The sequence below is a fragment of the Alosa pseudoharengus genome, unplaced genomic scaffold (assembly GCF_046254945.1).
Source record: "Alosa pseudoharengus isolate Yale_2024_CS ecotype anadromous, Long Island Sound unplaced genomic scaffold, YU_APseudo_1.1 YU_APseudo_1.1_scf_10, whole genome shotgun sequence".
Classification (NCBI taxonomy): domain Eukaryota; kingdom Metazoa; phylum Chordata; class Actinopteri; order Clupeiformes; family Clupeidae; genus Alosa; species Alosa pseudoharengus.
In genome coordinates this window covers 20,875,573-20,898,454 of record NW_027468565.1, presented here as the reverse complement: position 1 = coordinate 20,898,454, position 22,882 = coordinate 20,875,573, and the positions used below count along the sequence as shown (strand labels likewise).

The following is a 22,882-nucleotide window of genomic DNA, read 5'->3' as shown; positions in this document are numbered from 1 at the left end:
AAATTACTGTGAGTTAATATAAACAGTCTTGGGTTGCACTGGAAAGCAAAAGGCATCTAATATCCGAGTAATTAGGGTATTTACTGTACAGTTGCATAACTGTAAGAGAAAGACTGATGCAACCCAAAGGTGATTTGCCTGGAAAGCGTGTGCTGAGCATGCGTGCAACACAATGGTTCTCTGACAGACTCCACGTCTGAACTCCAGATTCGTTTAGCCAATAGCAATCGGCCACCGCGTGTTTGGAAACAACACACCCTGCTAGTTATATTTCCTCAATCCGCTGCTCGAAACTTCAACTTCTCTCTGCTGTCTTTATTACCTATTTAGTAAGAGTTAGTAGCGTAGCGGTGTTTTTGACAGGTATGATAGGTTAATCATACAACGGAACGCTCTAATTTTGTATTCTTTGTTGTAACGTTAGCTACTTGTTTTTAGCCAGTTAGCTAACTCAAAAAAGCACTGCTTAGCGTTGTTGATATATAGAGACGACATGAGCGATAACGAAAGTTCTTCGCCTGACCCAGACACCATGAAGTTGGTTGTTAAAACTCCTAGGCAAGAGTGTGGAGACCAAATAATCGAAGGAGTGGATTTAAACTGGAAGGTGTTGGATTTGAAGAGGCATTTGTCACAGGTTTACCCCTCCTGTCCAGTAAGTGACACTGATGGAATGTTTTGTCTCGTCCTAGCAACTAGCCAGCGAAATGCTAAAGCTAGCTAAATAATGTTGGCTCTTAAACTGTAGAACTGACTTAAAACGTCAGCAGTGACATTCAACTTGATATGTTTGTCTTGGGAAATAGTCAAAACAACAAAGCTATGGTCGTTAAGTGTGCTTAGCGATAGCTAAGTTAACAGCATGTAAAACAATCGACCCTTGCCCTTTGTCGAACACTGTTGGTAGAAAAATGTGGAAGTGTGGCAGTTGTTATGACTAAACCTAGGATGTGAAATTGTGGACGAATATTTCAATGAAACCTTAACGTTAGCCTAACAATATGTCTCAATGATGAGTGTGAGTCGTCCTTTGGATAAAGTATAACGTAATGGATGTTTGAGTAAGGCGTGTGATCGCAAGCTGTGTCATTTGTAATCTCATCTTTTTCGTTTGTCCAGGCGGAGAAAGACCAGCGACTTATTTACTCTGGCAAGCTGCTTCCAGACAACCTGCCCGTCAGAGACGCTTTCAGACAGGTATATATATATATGCACTAGCTACTAGGAGATATAAAACATGCCATTTACCACACGAGCTCAAAGAATATTGAACAAGCATTGTTTACAAACGGTGGATAGTCCACATTTGGTGTAGCAACATAGGACAGAGTGTAGGCTCCAATTACCAACGTGCACAAAGCCCTTGTAAGCAGAGCCAAGGTCAGGCTGTTACAGTGTTCAGAGAACACAGAAACTCATTCTCTCACAGCCATTGTGATGTGTTCTAGGGAAGGTTGGTTGCATGTTTCTAAATGACTGCCAGTTCAGTAGCAGCTGTGACGTTGTGCCCAGAGTACAGGTATGCCTGTCTCTTATCAGCATGTGGAAACATGGCGCAGAGTAACATGAGTCAGTGTTAAAACCCTCAGCTCAACCTTTTGGCCATAATACTACTAGGCTTGCATAGTCAGATTAAGCTACTATGTGTAAAAAAACTAAAAGTGAAGTGACAGAATATATACAGATACTGATGTTCGTGAACAGCCTTTACTAAGTGCAGTGTATGGACTTCTGTTTGTTGTAACCCTGTTGTTTGTCTAACTCTCAGGGAGACCTCATGCCCATCATCCACCTGGTGTGTGCTTTCAAACCCCAGGTCAACGTTGAGCAAGGAGCCAGGCCCAAGGTACAGCACACCTAAACCTTTTCTCCCAGTTCTAGTCTCTGGGAACTGTAGTTTTCCAGTCAAGCTGTCCTCCTTTCTGGAGAACAAAACAAATTCATAACCAAAGTCACTTTATGAAGCAAGAAAATTTGTATTTTCTTACATTTTTAAAAGTGTCAAGGCTTTCTACAAGTCAGTTGAAATAATGCTAAAATGTAAAATAGCAGAATGAGACAGCAGTACTTTATATGTTATATGTTTATAGTATGCTCTGCCCTAGTAATACATAATGTATACTGCTCAGAGATGTAGAGAATACAGTTGATTGGAAAGATAAAAGCAGGAGACATGCAACAGTAAGCCTTCAGTAAGAGGATGTGTTCTAGCATGACTGCTGAGGCATAGCGGGTGTTCTTGCTGTGTAAGTATGGCCGACAAGTCTGTACTTATGTGAAGGTAGTATATCATAAAGTGTAGAGGTGTATGCACATCTATAACGATTCTACAGGTGCTGGATACTAGAAATACCGAGTAAAACAAAAGAAAAGATATCCGCATCCCAGTTTAATGGTAGGTTATACACAACATTTCAACCACTCAGGTCTTCGTCAGGTGTGGTAGAATGGCATAATAGTAACATGCAGCAGTGTTTGCTAATGTTTCTGCTATGCTCGTCTTCACTAGTGGTAAAGTCATGAGATATGAAGTGATGTTTGATGAAAATAAATGTGATTTCGTCTTCACTAGTGGTAAAGCCATGAGATATGAAGTGATGTTTGATGAAAATAAATGTGATTTCGTCTTCACTAGTGGTAAAGCCATGAGATATGAAGTGATGTTTGATGAAAATAAATGTAGCATAATCATGTAATGATTCCACGAGGTATTAGGATTGGGCCTAAGTCACACTTATGACATCATAGTTTCTCCCCTTCTTCTGGGTGTTTTCCTATTAGCCCTCAGCCCAAGTTCTGGGATGAGAAATATTCTTGCAGTTTCCATCTGTGAAATTGTGTGTGTGTGTGTGTGTGTGTGTGTGTGAAATTGTGCACAGTTGTGTTTGTGTGTGTGTGTGCGCGCACATCCCTGGAGATCACCGAGCTAACTCGGTGTAACTCAGTGGGTGACAGAGACACAGCTGTGTGCCTTCCCTCATTATACTCCCCCAGGAGTCCAGCATCTCACAGGCCTGCATGACTCCACAGCTGGAACGTGTGCGCCAGTCAGAGTCTGTGCCACACTGTCTTTGTCCGCAACAACGAACACATGTCTCGGGTCTCGTCCCTGAGAGCACAAATTGCTGGGTTCGGGCGGAACCATTTTCAGCACAGCCTCTTTTTTTTTTGTAGAGTGTAGGATAAGATATCACATTCAAAGCCACCTTCATGCATAAAGTGCTGATGGCCCAGAAAAGTGATCTGTTTTTCCTAAGAGCATCCACTATCCTTTTCTTCTTATAACTCTCTCTCTCTCTCTCCCTCTTTCTCTTCTCTCTCTCTCTCTCTTTCTGTCTCTTTTCTTTCAGGTCAGAACAGAGGAATCAACCCCACCCTCATCTGCAGCAGGTGAAGCCTCGACCCCTCCTCTGTCTGCACACGCTCCGCAGATGCCCTCGCCTGGCGCCCTGAGACACCGCGGGCACCCCGCGCCATCCTGGACGCCACCCACAGCCACGTGAGTCATCAGGGTTCACCGGCGCAGGCTGCACATCACTTCCTGGTCTCTGTCTCTCCCGTGTGGTTCTTATCTGCCCCATATAGCCAGAGCCATGCTGTCTTTTATGGCTCTGCGCTTATTATATTTCTTACAACCCGAGAGCCCCTTCTGGAGCTCCCTCAATTATAAAACTTTGTTTTATGCTGCTAAATGTCTGCTTTGTGTCACGCGTGCAACTTTGCAAACAAAGAAGCCAGCAGTCTTCAAGTTTTGATGTGTGATTTGCTGACGTGAGCCTACGCCGCCATCTGTTTGTATCAGATACTGTCATACGTGGGCAGATCACTTGCTAATGATATCTCTCTGGTTTCTGCAAGCCGAGAGAGAGAGAGACAGAGAGAGACAGAGAGAGACAGAGAGAGACAGAGAGAGACAGAGAGAGACAGAGAGAGACAGAGAGACAGAGAGACAGAGACAGAGACAGAGAGAGAGAGAGAGAGAGAGAGAGAGAGAGATGTTTAGATAGATGCCACTCAGAAACATACACTGTCTGGTCATGTTTCTCAGCCAGCCCTGTGAATATTATCAGGCGGCGGTGTCGCATGGTCGTATAGCTGGCTGGCAGTCTGGTGTCTGGAGCGAGGTTGTCATGGTGACCGAGGTTCTCTGTCTCTTGTCTCCTCAGGGCTGGTGCGGCAGCGATGGCGCACCCCGCTTTCCCCACCTACTCACTCTACAGCCCCCAACAGCTGCTCTGGCTGCAGCACATGTATGCCCGACAGTACTACATGCACTAGTGAGTACCATATGATATTGCATAAACAGCACTACATGCACTAGTGAGTACCATATGATATTGCATAAACAGCACTACAGTACATGCACTACTGAGTATCATATGATATTGCATAAACAGCACTACATGCACTAGTGAGTACCATATGATATTGCATAAACAGCACTACATGCACTAGTGAGTACCATATGATATTGCATAAACAGCACTACAGTACATGCACTAGTGAGTATCATATGATATTGCATAAACAGTACTACATGCACTAGTGAGTATCATATGATATTGCATAAACAGTACTACATGCACTGGTAAGTACTATGCACAAGTTAGTACCAGTTTAGTATGCATTAAGATCAGTAGTACTACATGCACTTGTAATTATGAGATTACTATTAGTTAATAGCAGCAGTACGACATATACTGGTAAGTACCAGTTTAGTATTAGTCATCGCTAAGGCTAACACATTGATAAATGACAGTACTACATGTTCTAGTAAACACCAGCCTAGTATGAGGTATTGAGACTTACTATTCTACATGCACTGCAGTAAATGTCAGGATTGGCATGCACAATGTCTGATAGTACTAAAGGCAGTAATTAGTCTCTTTTCTATGCTTCACAGTCACAGTAGTTTCTACAAAAATGCTTGTTATATAGCTTGCCTGGATTTATTAGGCCTAAACATACCATGTAGATGTGCTATTAGTTCATCTGCTGTAGTATGTAGCCCTTGTGCCCAATGGATTGCTTTAGATGTTCTATTAATAGTATTCGGAATTCAACTGAAATGAGACTTCATGTGCTGTCTGTGCTCTGCTAATCCGTGGTGTTTTCTGTCGTCCAGCCAAGCTGCCCTGGCCGCTGCCTCCACTACGCCCCTGGCCCCCACCGTGGCCACCTCCCTGCCCGTCGCACCCCACCAAGCCGCAGTCCCCGCTGGGCTGCCCAATCAAGCACCCATCGACAACTTACCAGCCAATCAGAACGCCGCAGATCCCGCATTCATCAACCCGGAGGGAGCCAATCAGAACCTGCGCATGAACGCGCAGGGTGGACCCGTGATGGAGGACGAGGAGGAGATGGACCGTGATTGGCTGGACTGGGTGTACACGGCCGCCCGTCTCGGCGTGTTCCTCAGCATTGTCTACTTCTACTCCAGCCTCAGTCGCTTCATTCTCGTCATGAGCAGCCTGCTCCTCATGTACCTGTGAGTATCTTCAGCACTGAGCAGTCACCTTTCTCTTATTCCAATTGCGCTACTTTTAACAGCACTACAAGGGTGTGAGAGATGGTATCAACAACAGTTTCCACAACATTCTTTTTGTCTGGCAATGCAATCACTATAGCGTTGTTAACATGAATGGGTTGGTAGCTGTAATATCACATTAACAGCAATGGCTATAGAAACATAGATGGAAATAGTTGAATTTATGTACCTGCTAATGTACCTGTAAGTGTCTGTATCACTGAGAAGTAACATTACTCTCACAGGCAACTATTACTAGTACCAGCCTGCTTCTCGTGGGGCATTATCACCAATCCTGTTACTCCTATTGCAGAAATTCTACTATTTCAGTCCATGTTTTAATGGCCATTGCTATATTAATTATACAACATTGTACTATACAACAGCTCGCAACCCACTAATGTCACTAATGCTACTGTGGCTGCATTGCTGGACGAGAGTAATCACTTTCGAGCCATCTCTGTAACACTTGCAGCGCTGTTCCAGTGCAAAGGCCCCTTATCTCTGCCGTTACTGTTACCGTGTGCAGTAACCAGGTGAGGAGGCTCACGCAGGTCATGTCCTCTGTCCAGTCTGGCGCAGTCACAAACTTCCCACAGTTACGCAACTTCGTTAGACTCAGCTCTCTGGCCCTCAGCGCTCTGAAGGGGGAAACGAGGTGGAGGGAGGGGGGGGGGATAAGAGAAATGATGGGGGATGGAGGGAAGGAGGGATGAGAGGAGGAGAGAGGGAAATGAGGGGAGGGGGGCATGGGTTAGTGAAAGAGAAACAGCGTGACATGAACTGCGGTTACTGTGGTACGCACTCGCACACACAGACTTGCTTGAGTACACACACACACACACACACACACACACACACACACACACCAACGTGTCTGTAGCCACACATACACACAGATTCACTCGTGTACACACACATAGACTCTCTCATGCGCGCGCACACACACACACACACACACACACACACACACACACACGCGCACACACAGAGAGGCTGCTTTTGAATGCGGGAGCTTTAGCGTCTCCCGGTGGATGAGAGCGAGTGGCCTGGGACTCTTCTCCAAACTCCACAGCTGCACAGCAAAGATTAGGCCTGGATGTCAGCTCAAGGACTTCAGTGTTTAACGATAAATGAATCCGTGCTGACGTGGCAGTGCACACACACACACACACACACACACACACACACACACACACACATACACACACACACACACACACACACACATACACACACACACATACACACACACACACATACACACATACACACACACACACACACACACACACACACACACACACACACACACACACACGCACACACACACACACACACACACATACACACACACACACACACACACACACACACACACACACACATACACACACACACACACACACACACACACACACACCTAAAAACACACATGCTTACACTCTCAGTGGTTGGCAACACACTGGCTTTGCTTCAAGTTCCACACTCTGATGATTATTGCCAGTCTTTGATAGTATTTGGAGTTGACCTGGTGAGGTTATCATATCCCCCCTGCATGTAGCACAGCCTCCATGTTTCCCAGCTCTGTCCTGCCTTGTTTGCTTATCCTGGCTGAATTTAGCCTCGACTTGGTTTGACAGAAGAGATGGTACATACGTTACCATGCGGATTTATTCTGTGCAGCTAGCCTGGTCCCGCCCATAATGTTAATTATGTTGTCTTATTGGTTCAGCCAGCTGTCACTCCGAACAGACCTTGATGTGTTTTTTAAATAACCTTATTCCATGTATGTATACTATTTGCTAAATTTACTTGCTCGCAAAGCACCACAGATAGTCTGCATCATTTTATTGTGATAGCCTAGCTATTTTATAAATATCAACATAGTTGCTTGCTTGCTTCTGTTGAAAAGACATTTCATGAATAGCCTACTGCAGTAGTTGATTGGAAATGGAGGGCAATGTTTCAAAGGTTATCAATTCATTTAGTTATTAAGACAATATAAAGTCATACGCAGTCATACTCTGTGTTACTACAGTCTGCAGTCCCGTGCCTATATAAGGAAGGAGTCATGCACACATAAATTTGCATTCAGTTGGTCAACCACGCCTACTCTTGCTGTTTTACAGAAACAGCTGCGTTTCCCTATTCAAAAAAGAAAAACTTTACTTCATTGGTAGATATCAAAAGGTGTGGTTCTGTTAATTCTGCTTTCATGAAATACCTCTCTGGTCTTTGACATAGGACTCTGCCTACCCCCATTTTTTCCATTTCCGTCATCTATGATGGGTCAAGTAAGCCTTTGACACTGCTATTGTAACAAAAGCTTTCAGTGCATATGAACAAATGGATGAATATTATAATGAAACGTTCACAATTTCAGGTTTGTGTCTATGGATCCACTGGGGCAGATTATTTTAGTAATTAGTTTTATCACCTTGTAAAAAATGTGTGCAGCCAAGTGTTCAGATTGTAGAGTGGAGCGAATGATTTTGATTGCGTGGTTGGAATGGAGGCTGTCTGCTTTTCTAGGCCGGCATTTGCTCTTTTCTGCTCTGCAAGTGGCTGATGTTTATCATTCTTTCATTTCTCCTTTCAGACACACTGCTGGCTGGTTCCCCTTTCGCCGGAGGCCCGTGGTCAGGGCTCCGAATGAGCCCGCTCCAGAGGTCATCCAGAACCAGCAAAACCTGAACAACCAGAATCAGCGCGATGAGCCGGTAAGCAGCAGCAACAACAACAACAACAACAGCAACACAAAATAAAGAACTCTGAGGTTTTGTTTATTTGCATCAGGAGCGGTTTGGCCTGTTTTCTCCCCCACCCCCATCCCCAGACACCTGCTCCAAGCAGGAAGTGTTTTTTTTCAGCCATCTGTCTCCCGAACAGGAAATGCAGTTTCAAAGTAAACTCGGGTCTCAGAACACGGTGGCCCTAATAAGATGGTGCCTATGGCATCTACTGTAAAATTGTTTGTGAGAAGTTAAAGATGACCATTAATTGAATGTAGCTAAATAAGGTAGAGAGGTAGAACTTGTTTTAAAGTAGAGGTGATACTAAACTTCAAAAAGATATGTGCTCCAGCTCTGGATCCCAAGACTTGTACTGTGTGTTATCTGTAGCCTATGCAAGGCATGGTGTGGGAAATGCTATTACCTTTGCTGGCCCCATTTGACCTTATGTGTCTTTAGGTCATTAAAACAGCAGTAAGAGTTTTGGTTGTAAACTAGCAGTCTAACCACTGACAAGGCATGCAAGAACCGTGCAACAGCACAGCTGGCACGGAAAAAGGATTACAATCCTGCTAAGTCATGTTTGTTAATGTGTGTCATTGTATGTTACCCACAGGCGGAAGCCCCACCTGCAGGAGAGGGTCCGGAGGTGGCAGCAGCAGCAGCAGCAGCTGTAGGCCCAGAGGGGGAAGCTCCTCACCCCCTCACCCCAGTCCTGGTGCCCCCACACCGTGTGTCCGTCGTCTGGACTGCCTGGCTCTTCTTCAAGGCTTTCTTTGCCTCGCTCATCCCAGAGGTGCCCCAAGGGGTGGCAAACTGAGGGCAATAGGCCCTTCCCCTTCACCCCCTCCTGTCGGACATACGGACTGGACAACTCAAGATGGGCCACAGAAGAAAGCGCTATCGGGGTGTCGGTGGTGCTTGATATGTCGCATGATGCTTGTGTCAGGTTCTCACCACATTCCTGAATATGAGGGCGTTTTTTGGGGGGGGTTGAGACAAGACCTCATATTCTCTCTGTGCTCATTGATGATGATGATGTATTTTCCTGATGGCGCACTTTGAAGACTTTTCGTTTCGGTTTCGTGACCAAAAACCTAAACTAACAAAAAACCTGAGGTTCAAAGATATTCCAAGTTCTTCCTACTCATTTTGCCAAACTGTACATAAACTGTAAACATGTAAATACGTCTGTATAGAGTAGCCACAGCACTTTAGATAACCTCCAAAGTTTGGATGTGTGGAGCTAAGCTGGTATTGAATTTAGAAGTTGTCTTATGCAAGCCTCTTGTCAACGGAGTTTCATTTTGTGGGAGGCCTCTAAGCTGTAGCTATCCAAGGTTGTACTGAAGTGCAGATCAGATCTCGCCTGCTTCAGATTCCTCACAACTTGTAAGGACATTGACAGAATGACTACTATCAATTCAATCTCCCCCTTCAGTTTTCTGTCTATCTTTAGGAAAGTCCAAAGCGAGTGTATTGATTGGGTTCTCTGAAAGCCGAAGGATGCAGCTCAGTATTTGCATCCTGCTTGAAATGTTCAGCTTACTTACATTTTAACATATGTTCATGTTTGTTTTTTAGTTGTTGTAAAATGGAAACGTCAGACCGTGTTAAACCATGTTAAAAGGGCATACAAACAATACAATACAAAACAGAAAAACTAATTTATTGTTTACAAAGGCGAAGTTTAATACCTGTACTAGGAGTTTAGGAGGGTTTAATACCTGTACTAGGAGGGTTTAATACCTGTACTAGGAGGGTTTAATACCTGTACTAGGAGTTTAGGAGGGTTTAATACCTGTACTAGGAGGGTTTAATACCTATACTAGGAGTTTAGGAGGGTTTAATACCTGTACTAGGAGGGTTTAATACCTATACTAGGAGTTTAGGAGGGTTTAATACCTGTACTAGGAGGGTTTAATACCTGTACTAGGAGGGTTTAATACCTGTACTAGGAGGGTTTAATACCTATACTAGGAGTTTAGGAGGGTTTAATACCTGTACTAGGAGGGTTTAATACCTGTACTAGGAGGGTTTAATACCTGTACTAGGAGGGTTTAATACCTATACTAGGAGGGTTTAATACCTGTACTAGGAGGGTTTAATACCTGTACTAGGAGGGTTTAATACCTATACTAGGAGTTTAGGAGGGTTTAATACCTGTACTAGGAGGGTTTAATACCTGTACTAGGAGGGACTTGGACTGTATCTGTCTGTTGTTCTCTTCTTAGGGCACAATGGCACTTTGTTTTCTTTTCTGAGTAAACATGGGAGAATGCAGAAGACACCAGCTTGACTGATACTATGTTTGACATGATCTCTACTCCAGACATTCAGTGGAGGTCTTTATCAGCCACTGTATTTATAATGGAAACCTTTTTATGTTAATGAAAAATAACCGTTTTGCTGTGAATGTAATGGAAGTGTATCTATTTCTGTACAGGATTAAAGTAATTAACAAACACTTATTCTTCAGTCTCCCTCTCTCTGTAGCTCATTTTAAATTCCAGTGTCTGATTTGATACACAAATTTGAACTTGATACCATATCACATAATTTTGAAGAGCCTCCATTGGATTCTCTAGGTTAGTTCTATTCACCTCAATTGTTTTTGTGTCCTGTGTTTTTGTGATGTTGTGAAAGAAAACATGTTATTCAATTGCACATTTCCTGTGCTGTGTCTAGGGATGAGCTCTGCATTCTTCCACAAGATCGGTTTAGTCTCCTCGTAAAGAGTTCATTGACCTCTGCTAGAAATGCATGGGTTACAGCAGGGCAAAAGTCATCCCGTGCCGGCCAAAACATCTCCCTCAGGACCCATCCAACTCCACACTGCAACCAACTCCCTAAAGTTAGGAAAACAAGAAGCAAAGACAAAGGACTCACCAGCTCAACTGTCCGAAAGGTTGGCAAACATGGCACCAGTTTAACGCTTAAGGTGACTGTTTGGTTAGTATCCAAACAACTTAGCTGTCTATCTCTAAAGCAAAAGGGTTTTTTTCTAGAGTTTTTGTTTTCCACTGAGATGGTTCATGGTGCAAGACTCAAGGCTTGCCAATGTGTTGGAAGAGAACGGGCAGAGTTATAATTTAGGTTATTGTGGAGTTGTTCAGGTTCAGTTCTTTCATGTTTCACCTGTCACACACAGTTTGCTGGCACAGTGACAGGGGCTTGAAACACAAGTTGTCATGAATTGGAGGAATAAAAAACACCAGGGGTCTGTCTGGGGGAAAGCGCCATTGCTAGTGGAGGTGTAAAGAGATGCATGAGCTGAAGATGAAAGGCCTGTTGCTGGTGGTACTGTTTATATATATATATATATATATATATATATATATCAACACAAATTGCTTATGCTGGTGGTACTGTTGATAATCAACATTGAAATGACGAACTAATTAAGATGGGTCACAGACAAAGCAATCATTATGGACAAAAAAATGTGAAGAAAAGAAGAATGAATTGCTGCACACTGGAATCACTTTATTGGACTAAAAAAATGGCAATGTTTCAACCCAAATGGGTCTTCTTCAAAAAACGGCAATGTTTTGATCCAACGGCCTGAAGAAGACCCTGTTGGGCCATTTTCATAGTCCAGTCAAATATTGGGAGTTATTCCAGTGTGTGTGGACATTTTTGTCCTGCACCTGGCATCAAAATAGGTGGGAAGTGCATACAAGTAGTCTGTTGAACTTTAAGAGAATATGAAGAGATATACAGAAAATAAAAGCACCAGTGTTCCTCAGATGTTTGTGAGCAGAGGGAGGATAAGGACGTACCTCCTGCACCATATAGGCACACGGCCATTGGTCTGTCCTAGAGTTTATTGCCCCAAAGTAACCCCACCACCTCTGCACATACCATAGGCAAGCTGGTCCAAAACAAAAGAAAAGCAAACAATCCCCCAGCATGGATTCAAACTTTAGAAGTTCCTGGTATGTCCAGCCTCCTCAGCCCAATCCAAACCCTTCTGCAAGGAACCCCCTGGGACCCACTAGCCCCCTCCCCCTCATCTCCTCTCCGCTCTCTGGTTCTCTCTACCCTCTCCATGCAGTGGTCAGTGCTAGAAGTCTGAGAAGAGGCAAAGCAAACCTCTGTCTCATCCAAGCGTTTGTGGAAAGAGAGAGAAAGAGAGACAGAGACAGACAGAGACTGGCTCTGGTGTAGTGTAGTGTAGTGTAGTGCAGTGTAGTAGTTGTGGTGTCGTGCTGAAGTTGGGTGTGATGTCACTGCCGCTGTTGCTCCCACTGCTCTCTCTGGTGGCTCTGGGTCAGGCGTGTCTGGATCCTGAGGAGGCGTATAGGTTCACAGGAGCCGTTTGCAGGCTCACCTATCCCGCCGCGCTGGTCTGTGAGTGAAACCCTCTCCCCTCATGCAGGCAGGCACATACTTTACAGGATAACAGCAAACTACTCTTTCCACTCTGCTGCTATCATTCATTGTGATGTGTGTGTGTTATTGATACTGTTTGTGGCTGTGAATTATAACTGATAAATGTAAAATGAGTCATATTTCAGACATATATGAGAATATAACATGTGATTCTTTAGAATTATGTTGCTGTCTCAAATAGACTCTTGATAGCCTTCATAGACTTTGTGTAGGATACTCTACTGCATGATTCTCACTGATAATGAATACTGACTTCTGGTAATGTGTATGGCCTACTAATCAGTGGATGGAATCTTCTTTGATGGCCATAGTGAATGAGAAAACCACGCGTGTGATCGAGGCTGCTTTCCAACATGCAAAATACCCCAGCATAGAGGGGCAGAAGAGCATGATGGTGTTTGGGAAAGTGTCCTACGGACTTCACAAGTGAGTGTGGTGCTGTGGTTCAGTAGTGGTTCACAGTAGCTCTGCTAATGTGTCTTTTATTTGGTTCCATATGCTCTTGGAGCATTTGTCTTAATGTCTGCTGATGCCATCTCCTCCTTACTATGACCTGCTTGTTTTTAAAATCTCTCCCCTTCACTGTAGTCTGGAGATCCACAACCTGTCAATCGGTCACAGTGAGGTGGAACTGCGTGCTGGGGAAGGGATTGGCTTCCTCATCTCGAACGTGTCTGCAGTGTTCAAGGGGACTCTCAAATATGCCTACGGGAGCTGGCTGTGAGTAGCCTACTGAGGGCTGAGTGCATTTGGGTCACAGAGACTAAATGAGGAGCAGCCTTCAGAGATTACATTCTCTGGCACAGACAGGACTAGAAGGGACCTACTCTGAATGCCATGCCATTATTCCTATAAGAAGAGGAGGCAATACACTCTTAAAAACTTAAGGCCTCATTGACTATATGCTGTACATGAACATATAGTCATTGTGATATTTTACCTCACAAATCCTATTTCTATTTTAAATACGTGTATTTTAGGACCTGTGAGCAAAGCAGGACCAGTGTGTAACTTGTCATAATCTGAGGTATTATGTGTCATTTAGTTTTCTCCCTTCTCATGTTTTACAGGATTAGGGTGTCACAGACTGTTGACTTTGAGATTGAATCTCAAATTGACCTTGGTGTCAACCCAAAGCTTTGTGAGTAGCCTTCCTTTTGTTTCTTCACTTCCTGACATTTGGATTTCCTCAGTTTACTCATCAGACGCTTTCGTGGAAAGTGACTTTCTGCAGGCGTAAGATATTGGTTTGATTAGTGTATAAGATCCCTTTGAAACATAAGATTATCAACATCTGAATCTAAATACATTCTACCATTCCACCATTTTGTTTTATGTCTGTGTATGGTTTTATACAGTTGATTATTCTACAATACCCTTGTTTATCTGAGTATGGTTTGATATATTCTGCTATCCTACAATGCTTCTTTGTTCCTGTGTGAGGTTTTGCACATTCTCAGTGTGACTTGTGAATTGTTTTGTATTTCTGAGAATAGTTTAAAATGTTCAGTTGTTTTCTACAATTGCAATGCATTTCCTTGGTGTGCCATGACAGTAAATGCTGTAACACCTCTCCTCTCTCTCTCTCTCTCCTGTCAGACTGCGGAGCTGGGAAGGTGGCTGCAGACACCTCCGACTGCTTCCTCACATTCCACAAACTCAAGCTGATTCTGCAGGGAGATAGAGAGTAAGCTTTGCTTTGCTGGCAGCATGAAAACCACGGGGTGGGGTGCATGTTTTACATATCACCACGCCATGACAGTGATACAGAGGCAATGCTGTATAGTGAAGAGTGTATTGTAATGTGGCATAGTGAAATCAATATCTTAGGCTTAAATATCTCTTATGCATATATGTTAATATATGTTATTGCATACAAACAGCTGGGTATGTTTACACAATAAATGTACTGTATATAAGCCCACAAAGTGCAGTTGATTGTAACTATCCTTGACTTGTGCTTGCTTGTGCTTGATTGATGTCGTTACTGTAGACCTGGCTGGTTGAAACGAGTCTTCACAGATTTCATCACCTTCACGGTGAAACTGGTCATTAAAGGCCAGGTAGGTGCAGAGGCAGACCTGTACTCAAAGATGTCTTCCTCAGAAGCATTAATTGCTCATCTCTGCCCCCTGCTGTTTATCTTAAAAATAACATGTGGAGGGTAGTAAGAAATGCCTGTAACAGTGTGAAGTATGTATTTTTCACGGAGTTGTTAGTTATTAAATGTATCATACATTATGGCAGTAAATATCCTAAAGAATAACATGAAATAAATGATAAATTATGAAGTGTCAGTAATATAGCCACATCAAAGAAGCCACATCTATAAGTGCTTCACTCAAACAGTAAATCATTGACATTAATTCAGTTTCTTTGCCTAACTACAGATTTGCAAGGAGATCAACAATGTAGCCAACATTCTGGCAGACTTCATACAGAACCAAGCAGGTACTGGCTGTATGAGTTAAACTGACTCATGCATGAAAATGTGTACATGGTGCTTTGCTTGGTCTCATCTATATTGTGTTTTTAATGATGTTTGCATATGGTTATCCACAGAACAGTTTCTCAGTGATGGCAACATCACAATCGACATCGGAGTGACCTCAGCGCCAGTCATCACCTCTAACTACGTGGAGTCTTATCACAAGGTGGTGGACACAAGATGGAAATTAAGTTTTATTTTGTGAAGGCTTGCATTTCAGTTCAAGATTATAAGGACATATATAGGCCTGAATAAATGTCTGGGGAACTGTCCCTGGAATTTGTCTTTGTAAATCGCTTTGGATAAAAATGTCAACTAAATGCATGCATGAATGAATAAATAAATATGTGCTTTCCTTTCAGACTTGAGCTTATTTGTTGGTGCTTGTATTTTCAATCAGGGTCTGACCATCTATAATGGCACGAAAGCTGTCATCAATGGCTCGGTCTTCCACCCGTCTCAGCTGACCGAGGACCACATGCTGTACTTCTGGTTATCTGATGGCGTCTTTAACCCACTAATAGCTGCTGCTCACCACGACGGACGCTTCATCAGGAACATTAGTGGAGCTGAACTCATGGTGCGCACCTTCGGGTTAGATGGATCAACAAGAGATTAGTTTACTGTTTATCAAGGCTAAGCCGACTACATTATGAGAAAGGTGTGGTAGTGGCCCTACTGTGCTTACCAATGTATGCTTTGTAAAGTATTGATCATGCAAGGGGAACTTCAAGGTTTTTTGTAAATGAACTCAGGTTGTAGGCCTAATAGCCTTGCTTGTAATATTTTTGTTAGCTAGTAGGGGGCAGTGTAGGACAGATAAAGAAGTGAGATGGAAATGAGGACTGTACAATGCACAGTACTTTGTGACTACAAGTGAGGAACAAATCTCTGATTCACTGCAGAACCTCTTCAAGACAGACCTATCTACAGAAATGCCAGCCTCCATCAAGCAGGTATGATAGTATCTGCAGCACTGAACACGTGTCAGTGTTTCCACATTCCCTATTCAGTGTCTTCATATGTACACCCTAGTCTGTGTGTCTTCATGTTTACACCCTAGTCTGTGTGTCTTCATATTTACACCCTAGTCTGTGTGTCTTCATGTTTACACCCTAGCCAGTGTGTCCTCATGTTTACACCCTAGCCAGTGTGTCTTCATATTTACACCCTGGTCTGTGTCTTCATGTTTACACCCTAGTCTGTGTGTCTTCATGTTTACACCCTAGCCAGTGTGTCTTCATGTTTACACCCTAGTCTGTGTGTCTTCATATTTTCACCCTAGTCTGTGTGTCTTCATATGTAAACTCTAGTAAACACTGTAGTTTGGTTTACTCTTCAACAAAAGGCCCAGAGGCCCTAAAATAACAGACTTTTATGAATGGGTGTGTCTCTGCCCCTCCCCCCCAAACACACACAATTTCTCTCTCTCTCTTTCTCTGCCACACACAAACACACACACACTCTCTCTGAAACATACACACACACACACACACACACACACACTCGCCTCCACACACACACAGCCATTGTAGTACCTGTAGTCTCAGGCTAGCTGTCCCAATGCGGCCCTGAAATGGCGTCTTTGTTTGTCAGATCCTTGCCTCGGAGGCTGCTGTGTTGACCGCCTGGAGTGTAAGCGTGCCTCAGCTGTGGAACGTTCCCGACGAAACGCACGTGAAGGCGGTCGCTGCTGTAGAGCTGTCCCCTGGCGTCCACAGCGCCGACATCCCCTCATTATACTTTGAGACGGTCAGCAAAACCAAGCTTTGTCACTTCATCTTATCAGCCTACCTATAACAATGCTCATAGCTGCATGGACCTAATTGGTTACTCAGATACACTGTATGACCACACTGCATGACCAGCACAACACATCACATCCCAGTGCATCACAGCACAACACAGCTGCAGTATGAGGGAACAGTATATAGAATGCTAATGCTAACATGCTGCTAATCACCTCTGCTTTTATTCTTGTTTAAGGTTTTGCTTTTAACCACAATGTGAAACAAATATAATGTGAACTCTTGTTTCAGGAGGTGGAGGTTAGTGTGCAGACATCTTACGCAGACAAGAAACTCATTCTGAAGGCTACGCCTGTTAAGTAAGTGAAGTGTGTTTTGTGTTAGAATGTGTTGCATGTTGTGTCAGTGCACCTGACTTGAGGACTGAATATCATGACAGCTTTATTGTCCCCATGGGGAAATTGGGTTTTTATCACAAGGCACTTCATCGCAGAGACACAGACATCAAACATGTACTGTAATCACACCAGGGTCATACAGATGACATTCTTCCCACCCACATATACCCACACCATGCACCATGGGCATGACCAGGCCAGCTGGACAATTGACTTATTTGCACTAAAGTCTTTATAGCTTGTAGAACAAATGAAACTTTGGCCAGAAGAGGGAGTCAAACACATTGCCTGATGGCAACAATTTAAATGGTGAGGCAAGAGGGTGTGTAGTCACATACAATGTTCTTTGCCTTTTTCATCAGTCTATCTTTGTAAATGATTTCTATGTAGTTAGTGTGATGCCAAGTAGATTACTGGCAGGGGTGGCTGTCTTTCTGTGGCATTGCCAAACCAGATGATACAGCAGGTTACACTTTAAGTCAAAGCAGTAAAACATTTGAAGCCTTTTTTTTTGGCATTGGCATGGGTAACACATGTTGAAATAGGTTTAGCAGCCTCTGATTAATTCTTTCATTTCTCTTTAAGAATTTCCATAGATAAGATTCTTCAAAACCAAGATACCATTGCGGTAGGTAAAACCGGACAATGTATACCTTGCAAACATATTCATGCAGTGATATTGTGCAGTCTTATCTGAATGTTTTTTATCTGCGAATTTACAAGCTGGAAGATGCCCTGGTGAATTACTTAACTGAAGCTGTAGAAAAGATTGGGATACCCAAAGTCACATCATGTAAGTCTTTGTGTGTGTGTGTGTGTGTGTGTATGTGTGTGTGTGTGTGTGTGTGTGTGTTGTATCTCTGTTGAACATTTTACCATTCTATCTCATTTCAGACCTAGAGCCAGGCTTGACAGCTTTGATGGACATGCAGGGACTGAATTTGTTTGACATCATCAATCCTGAGGTGGTGACACAAAATGTAAGAGGTCTCTCTTTCTCGTTCTCTCTAGCTAGCTCAACCTCAATCAAAGAAATGTAAATAAACGAATCATATGTAGGCCTAATATTTTTACTCTGTTGTTGCAGGGGTATGTGGTCGTCCGGATGGGATTTGGATTTCCTCATCATCTACTTGTTGAGTTTCTAAAGAAAACACTAGTGTAACATGACTGTGTAACTGTGAATTGACTTTTTTGGGAGGAATTTTGTCATATTTTTGAATTAACTAAAATAATTTCACCTTTGTTTCCCTCTGAGAAGTGTTGCTTATTATCTTCTTTTGCAAAGCTGTTTACTTAGCACACACACACACACACACACACACACACACACACAAAGCATGTGTACCATCCCATTTATTAATCATGTATAAAGCTTAAGTTATAATTAAAGTTGTATATATTGTTAACAGAAATATTAGTGTCTTGTCTATTTATACGGTCAATATTGGACATTTTTGCAACGTCATGACTTAAAAGTGCAGTCAACAAATAGTATGCGAAGTATCGTGTGCACGTGTGAGCACATGACCGTTTCGTGTGAGCACATAAAAGTTTCGTGTGAGCACATGAAACTAAACTAAACTTTACGTTTTTATTTGCGCATGTCTCCTTAGGGCAGGGGCAGGCAAACTTTTTGGCTCAAGAGCCACATTGGGTTTTGAAAATTGGCCGTCAGGCCAATCATGATACAGTGATTCTGACATACTCTATTCATTGCAAGACAATTTGATACGATATATCATGATGTATGTGTAACAGAAGAGGAAAAATATTCCTGGAGAGGCTAAAAGTGTTTGTTCACAGTATTTGTATTTATGCAATACATTGGGGTGTCTGTTTCAAAAACTGACCAGATGAACCTGCCTTGCCTTACATTTCTGGACTGAAAATGTGCAAAGTAAATTCACATAAAAATAATGCAGTGATAATGCAGATGCAGTGTCTTCATCTTGGTGTCTGTGTGTGTGCAGCATTTTTAATCCTGTCCTCAGTATCCTCTTCTTTAATTTAGTCTCAGCAAACTCCACCTTCACCCTCTGCAGCAGCTCAGAGGACAACACCTCTAGGGTCAGCTCGCAGGTTAAAGCGGAGCTTTGTTACAACCAGTGCCTGTTCAGACCTCCATGGGGCCCTAAGCAAAACTCTGCTATAAGGGGCCCTCCTACCTGAACTTCACAGCCTCCTCAATTTCTTTGTTTGTAGCAGATAAGCAGGATGGATTTCTCCTCACTGCATCTGTAAATGAGAACATACACAAAACAAGTTTTCAGTGTCAGTGATTTAACAGATTCTAAACAGCAATCATGTATGCTACAATCTTCTTCACTATGCAAACTGTAAGCATTGTCAAACAAACTAATCATCTGGAAGATAGGTTCTGTTGTCTTCCACATTGCAAAGATGCTTTGAGTTCAGTTAAATTCTACTAAGAATTGGCTGACAGTTGAACGATGGTTTCAGCCTGATATCCCTATAGCTACAGGAGCCTTTGGGGAAAAAAATGTCAGAGCCGAGAACAGGATATTTGTGAACAGTGATGAACAGTTTAAATGCTTACCCATAACAACTGATTTGAGATGTAATTTCTCAAACGGGATTTTCCCGTTCAATCCCCGCCATGACATTTTCTTGGCCAGATTGTTCCTAATGGCCTGCTTCAGTATGCGCCAGACACTGTCCTTCACATCCACTCCCCCTGCCAATCCAAGAGTGATGACCTATAAAAGAACCAGTGGTATTATTTACTCAAAATAAACAGGTCTTCTGCTGGTCCAGCAGAATTTGTTGGTTTACCAACAGATCACGCAGAAGAGCTGAAAAACAAAACATTAAGCATTAAAAGGCAGTTTTAAATAATCCTAAATGCATGTATGTGTGTATGTACATATCTATCTGTAGCCTGTAGGAAGTAGGACTGTGTTTAAGAATAATGACATCAGGTTACTAAATTATATGGGCAAGTGCAATAGTTCTACATATTTTAAAAATGGGCTTGTGTAATATTTGTGAATAAACTTAATGACATTAGGTTATATGGGCAAGTGCAATAGTTGTACTTATTTATAAAACATTGAGTGATTCACTCCTATAAGGGCGAGTGCAATAATTTTGTGCAATTCTGGTGGTCTATGGGCGAAGTGCAATCCTGAGCTGGTGGTGTCTACTTACTGCTGACCAAGACTATTTAGGCAGGGGAGACTAGACTTCAACTTTTGAAACTGAGTGTGACTGGGTAATTTCCTGTGAGTGCTGTGCTAGGGCCAGCCCTATTTTTGTGTGTGAGTGTGTGTGTGTGTTTTATTTTGTTTGTTTGGTTTATTTCTTTGGTAAAATAGCTTGTTGTGGAACCCAGTTGGCTGTGCTCAACCTGCTTTAAATACTTGGGCTAGTTTAAGTGTATACAATTGTTTACGATAGCATACGCAATGTTAATCGCTGGTTTGCACTCTTTAGTGTGATTTACTGTGCTATTTATTGCTAATTTGCACAACCTTAACCTAATTGATAGGCCTATCCTTAATTTTATTGCACTAGACATCTGAATAAATCATAGCCTACTGATATTCCTAACAGTACAAGAATATCAGAATGGAATTTCCCCTTGGGAATCAATTATCTATCTATCTATCTATCTATCTATCTATCTATCTATCTGTCTGTCTGTCTGTCTGTCTGTCTATCTTTCTATCTATGATTCAACCACAAAATAGCAAAGGTTGAAAACACGCCTACAACGGAGCGTAGGGCTGTCATCAAAATGTGAGTTCGTGAAGTAGTTCGCTGCAATGTATGGTGGCTTTACAGACACTGGTGGACTGCTTAAAAAGCACGATCCTTCAATCAACCAGGAGTTAGCAGCAAGTTGGGCCAACGGTTTACAGTTTTTCTCAGTCGCTTGAGTGCATTTTTCAGATCAGAATGAAAATTCTCATAACTATTAGTTCAACCTCCACAACATTTAGTAATTTGTGCAATTTCTCCTTCCTCTGAACAAATTGCAAATGCTTTTGGACATGTATCAGTTGCTTTCATACAATTCTCTGCTGTTTTTTAGCATTATCATTTGCTTATGTCATGTCAGTCAAAATGAACTATACTTAAGGATGCTGAATAGTCGTTCCCAATAAAACTAATAGTCTTCATTATTGCTTGAGTCATTACATACAAAATTGATGAACTATAGTTATCACATTCTGTCACAATGCTGTAGAATTGCAAAGAGCATACAGTAAAAATGTACGTATTCAGTGTCTTGCAGTTCTCACTCACTCCCGTAATGTGTAACTTTACTGTAGTTCTTAAATGGCTATACAAGTAGGCCTACTGTATAGTGCTGTCTTGAGCATGTTCAGGTAGTGTCACCGAGTTCTGACCTTTTTTTGCATTGGAAAACACTGAGAGAACTGTCATAATGAAAACATGACAAAGCCATTTGACTATCTTGTTCATAAACGATGGTGTCAAGACTACTCATTTTGAAGACACTGACAGTTTCATTGACATAAATACTTGCTTTTGAGGTATGGACTATCCATTTTGAGCAAGTGACGTGTCTTTGCAGGTCATCCACTAGGTTTTGCAGTTTGCACTAATTGTTTTGAGAAATGCACTAACTGCTGTGCAAATATTAAGTGATGTGAGAAAAGCACCAAAGCGACTGATAAAAACTGTATCAGGTAGCCTATGATAGTCCTGCCCCTAAATATCGTATAGCCTACTGTTTATGTCTACTAGCCTATTGTCTATGTTCATTCCCTACAACTTGCTAGCAGATCCCGTTTGCATTTCTCGATGTTTTCGAAGGTAACGTACATACATTTAGCCTGCCATACTTCACATCTAAAATGCCTTCATGCACGTTAAATGCAGTTTTATAGGCTATAGAGCTAAAGGTAGCCAATGATCGGCTCACTGAATTATATGGCATACGGGCTATTTACATGTAACGGTGTGGAGGGCATGACTGGCGTTTATAACATAAACGAATATTCTGAGTAACTTGATGTTAGCAATGACAATGTCTTTTTAAAATGAGAATAAACGCGACTTACCTTACGTTGTCTGTCGGCAAACTGATGTGAGACTGGGGGCTCTTCTGGGCATGGAATGTTCAAAATTCCCGGCGTTTGCACAGCCTTTTGGCAAGCCAGAGAGATGCCAAAGTGCGCCCGTAAGTCATGCGATGCAGTCCCGCTCATCAACTTTTAAGCTGGTTAACCAGACATAGGCCATAACTAAACCAAAATTGCACGGCACCCTTTATGTATTATGGCAAATCATAATTAAGCCACAGGTCGCCCAAAAGACTTAGAGGGAGCTTTTCCTGTGCCAAAACAAGCCCAAAGAGGCCAAATGAGACCAAAACAAAGCCAAAATGATTTGCTATCTGTCGGGTCCCGTCCGGTTGGGGCAGCAAACATCTTTAGCTCTACATCAGGGTATTCACTAGGCTAGTTCAGCAACACACGCTGATGCAAACTGATCAACTTCCCAGATAACAAGGCTGGCGGACCACTGTCGGTCTATTGGGGGCATGCGGTCCACTGGCATTTTGCTCGTTCTCTGGCGGTCAAAGTGCCCAATATTTT

At 42.6% G+C, this 22,882-nt stretch overlaps 2 protein-coding genes and 1 long non-coding RNA gene across 3 annotated transcripts; 2 read left to right on the top strand and 1 right to left on the bottom strand.

The window, feature by feature from the left end:
* The first annotated feature begins 227 nt into the window (after window positions 1–227).
* Window positions 228–10,733, top strand: herpud1 (homocysteine-inducible, endoplasmic reticulum stress-inducible, ubiquitin-like domain member 1). Its single transcript, XM_076267371.1, has 8 exons — window positions 228–655; window positions 1,120–1,197; window positions 1,769–1,846; window positions 3,351–3,499; window positions 4,167–4,277; window positions 5,126–5,488; window positions 8,130–8,250; window positions 8,879–10,733. Exons 1-8 carry the CDS (start codon window positions 494–496, stop codon window positions 9,080–9,082), a joined length of 1,266 nt encoding a protein of 421 aa, XP_076123486.1. The 5' UTR covers window positions 228–493; the 3' UTR covers window positions 9,083–10,733.
* A 1,728-nt stretch (window positions 10,734–12,461) lies between these two features.
* On the top strand, window positions 12,462–18,706 carry cetp (cholesteryl ester transfer protein, plasma). Its single transcript, XM_076267358.1, has 16 exons — window positions 12,462–12,615; window positions 12,969–13,083; window positions 13,246–13,377; window positions 13,728–13,798; window positions 14,257–14,344; window positions 14,651–14,720; window positions 15,048–15,108; window positions 15,220–15,311; window positions 15,546–15,725; window positions 16,051–16,101; window positions 16,742–16,897; window positions 17,185–17,252; window positions 17,877–17,919; window positions 18,015–18,084; window positions 18,186–18,271; window positions 18,379–18,706. Exons 1-16 carry the CDS (start codon window positions 12,489–12,491, stop codon window positions 18,454–18,456), a joined length of 1,488 nt encoding a protein of 495 aa, XP_076123473.1. The 5' UTR covers window positions 12,462–12,488; the 3' UTR covers window positions 18,457–18,706.
* A 98-nt stretch (window positions 18,707–18,804) lies between these two features.
* On the bottom strand, window positions 18,805–22,430 carry LOC143103630 (uncharacterized). The gene is made up of 3 exons (XR_012982927.1): window positions 22,346–22,430; window positions 19,852–20,011; window positions 18,805–19,529 (listed from the first exon to the last, which is right to left on the bottom strand). It is a non-coding gene; the product is annotated as an uncharacterized LOC143103630 (long non-coding RNA).
* Between the last annotated feature and the right edge of the window lie 452 nt (window positions 22,431–22,882).

Coding starts and splice junctions, on each gene's coding strand:
- cetp (XM_076267358.1), top strand. CDS start 12,489: ATGTCACTGCCGCTGTTGCTCCCACTGCTCTCTCTGGTGGCTCTGGGT. Junction 12,616..12,968: donor CTATCCCGCCGCGCTGGTCT/GTGAGTGAAACC, acceptor TGATGGCCATAG/TGAATGAGAAAACCACGCGT. Junction 17,253..17,876: donor CTGAAGGCTACGCCTGTTAA/GTAAGTGAAGTG, acceptor TTTCTCTTTAAG/AATTTCCATAGATAAGATTC.
- herpud1 (XM_076267371.1), top strand. CDS start 494: ATGAGCGATAACGAAAGTTCTTCGCCTGACCCAGACACCATGAAGTTG. Junction 1,198..1,768: donor TCAGAGACGCTTTCAGACAG/GTATATATATAT, acceptor TCTAACTCTCAG/GGAGACCTCATGCCCATCAT. Junction 8,251..8,878: donor AGAATCAGCGCGATGAGCCG/GTAAGCAGCAGC, acceptor TGTTACCCACAG/GCGGAAGCCCCACCTGCAGG.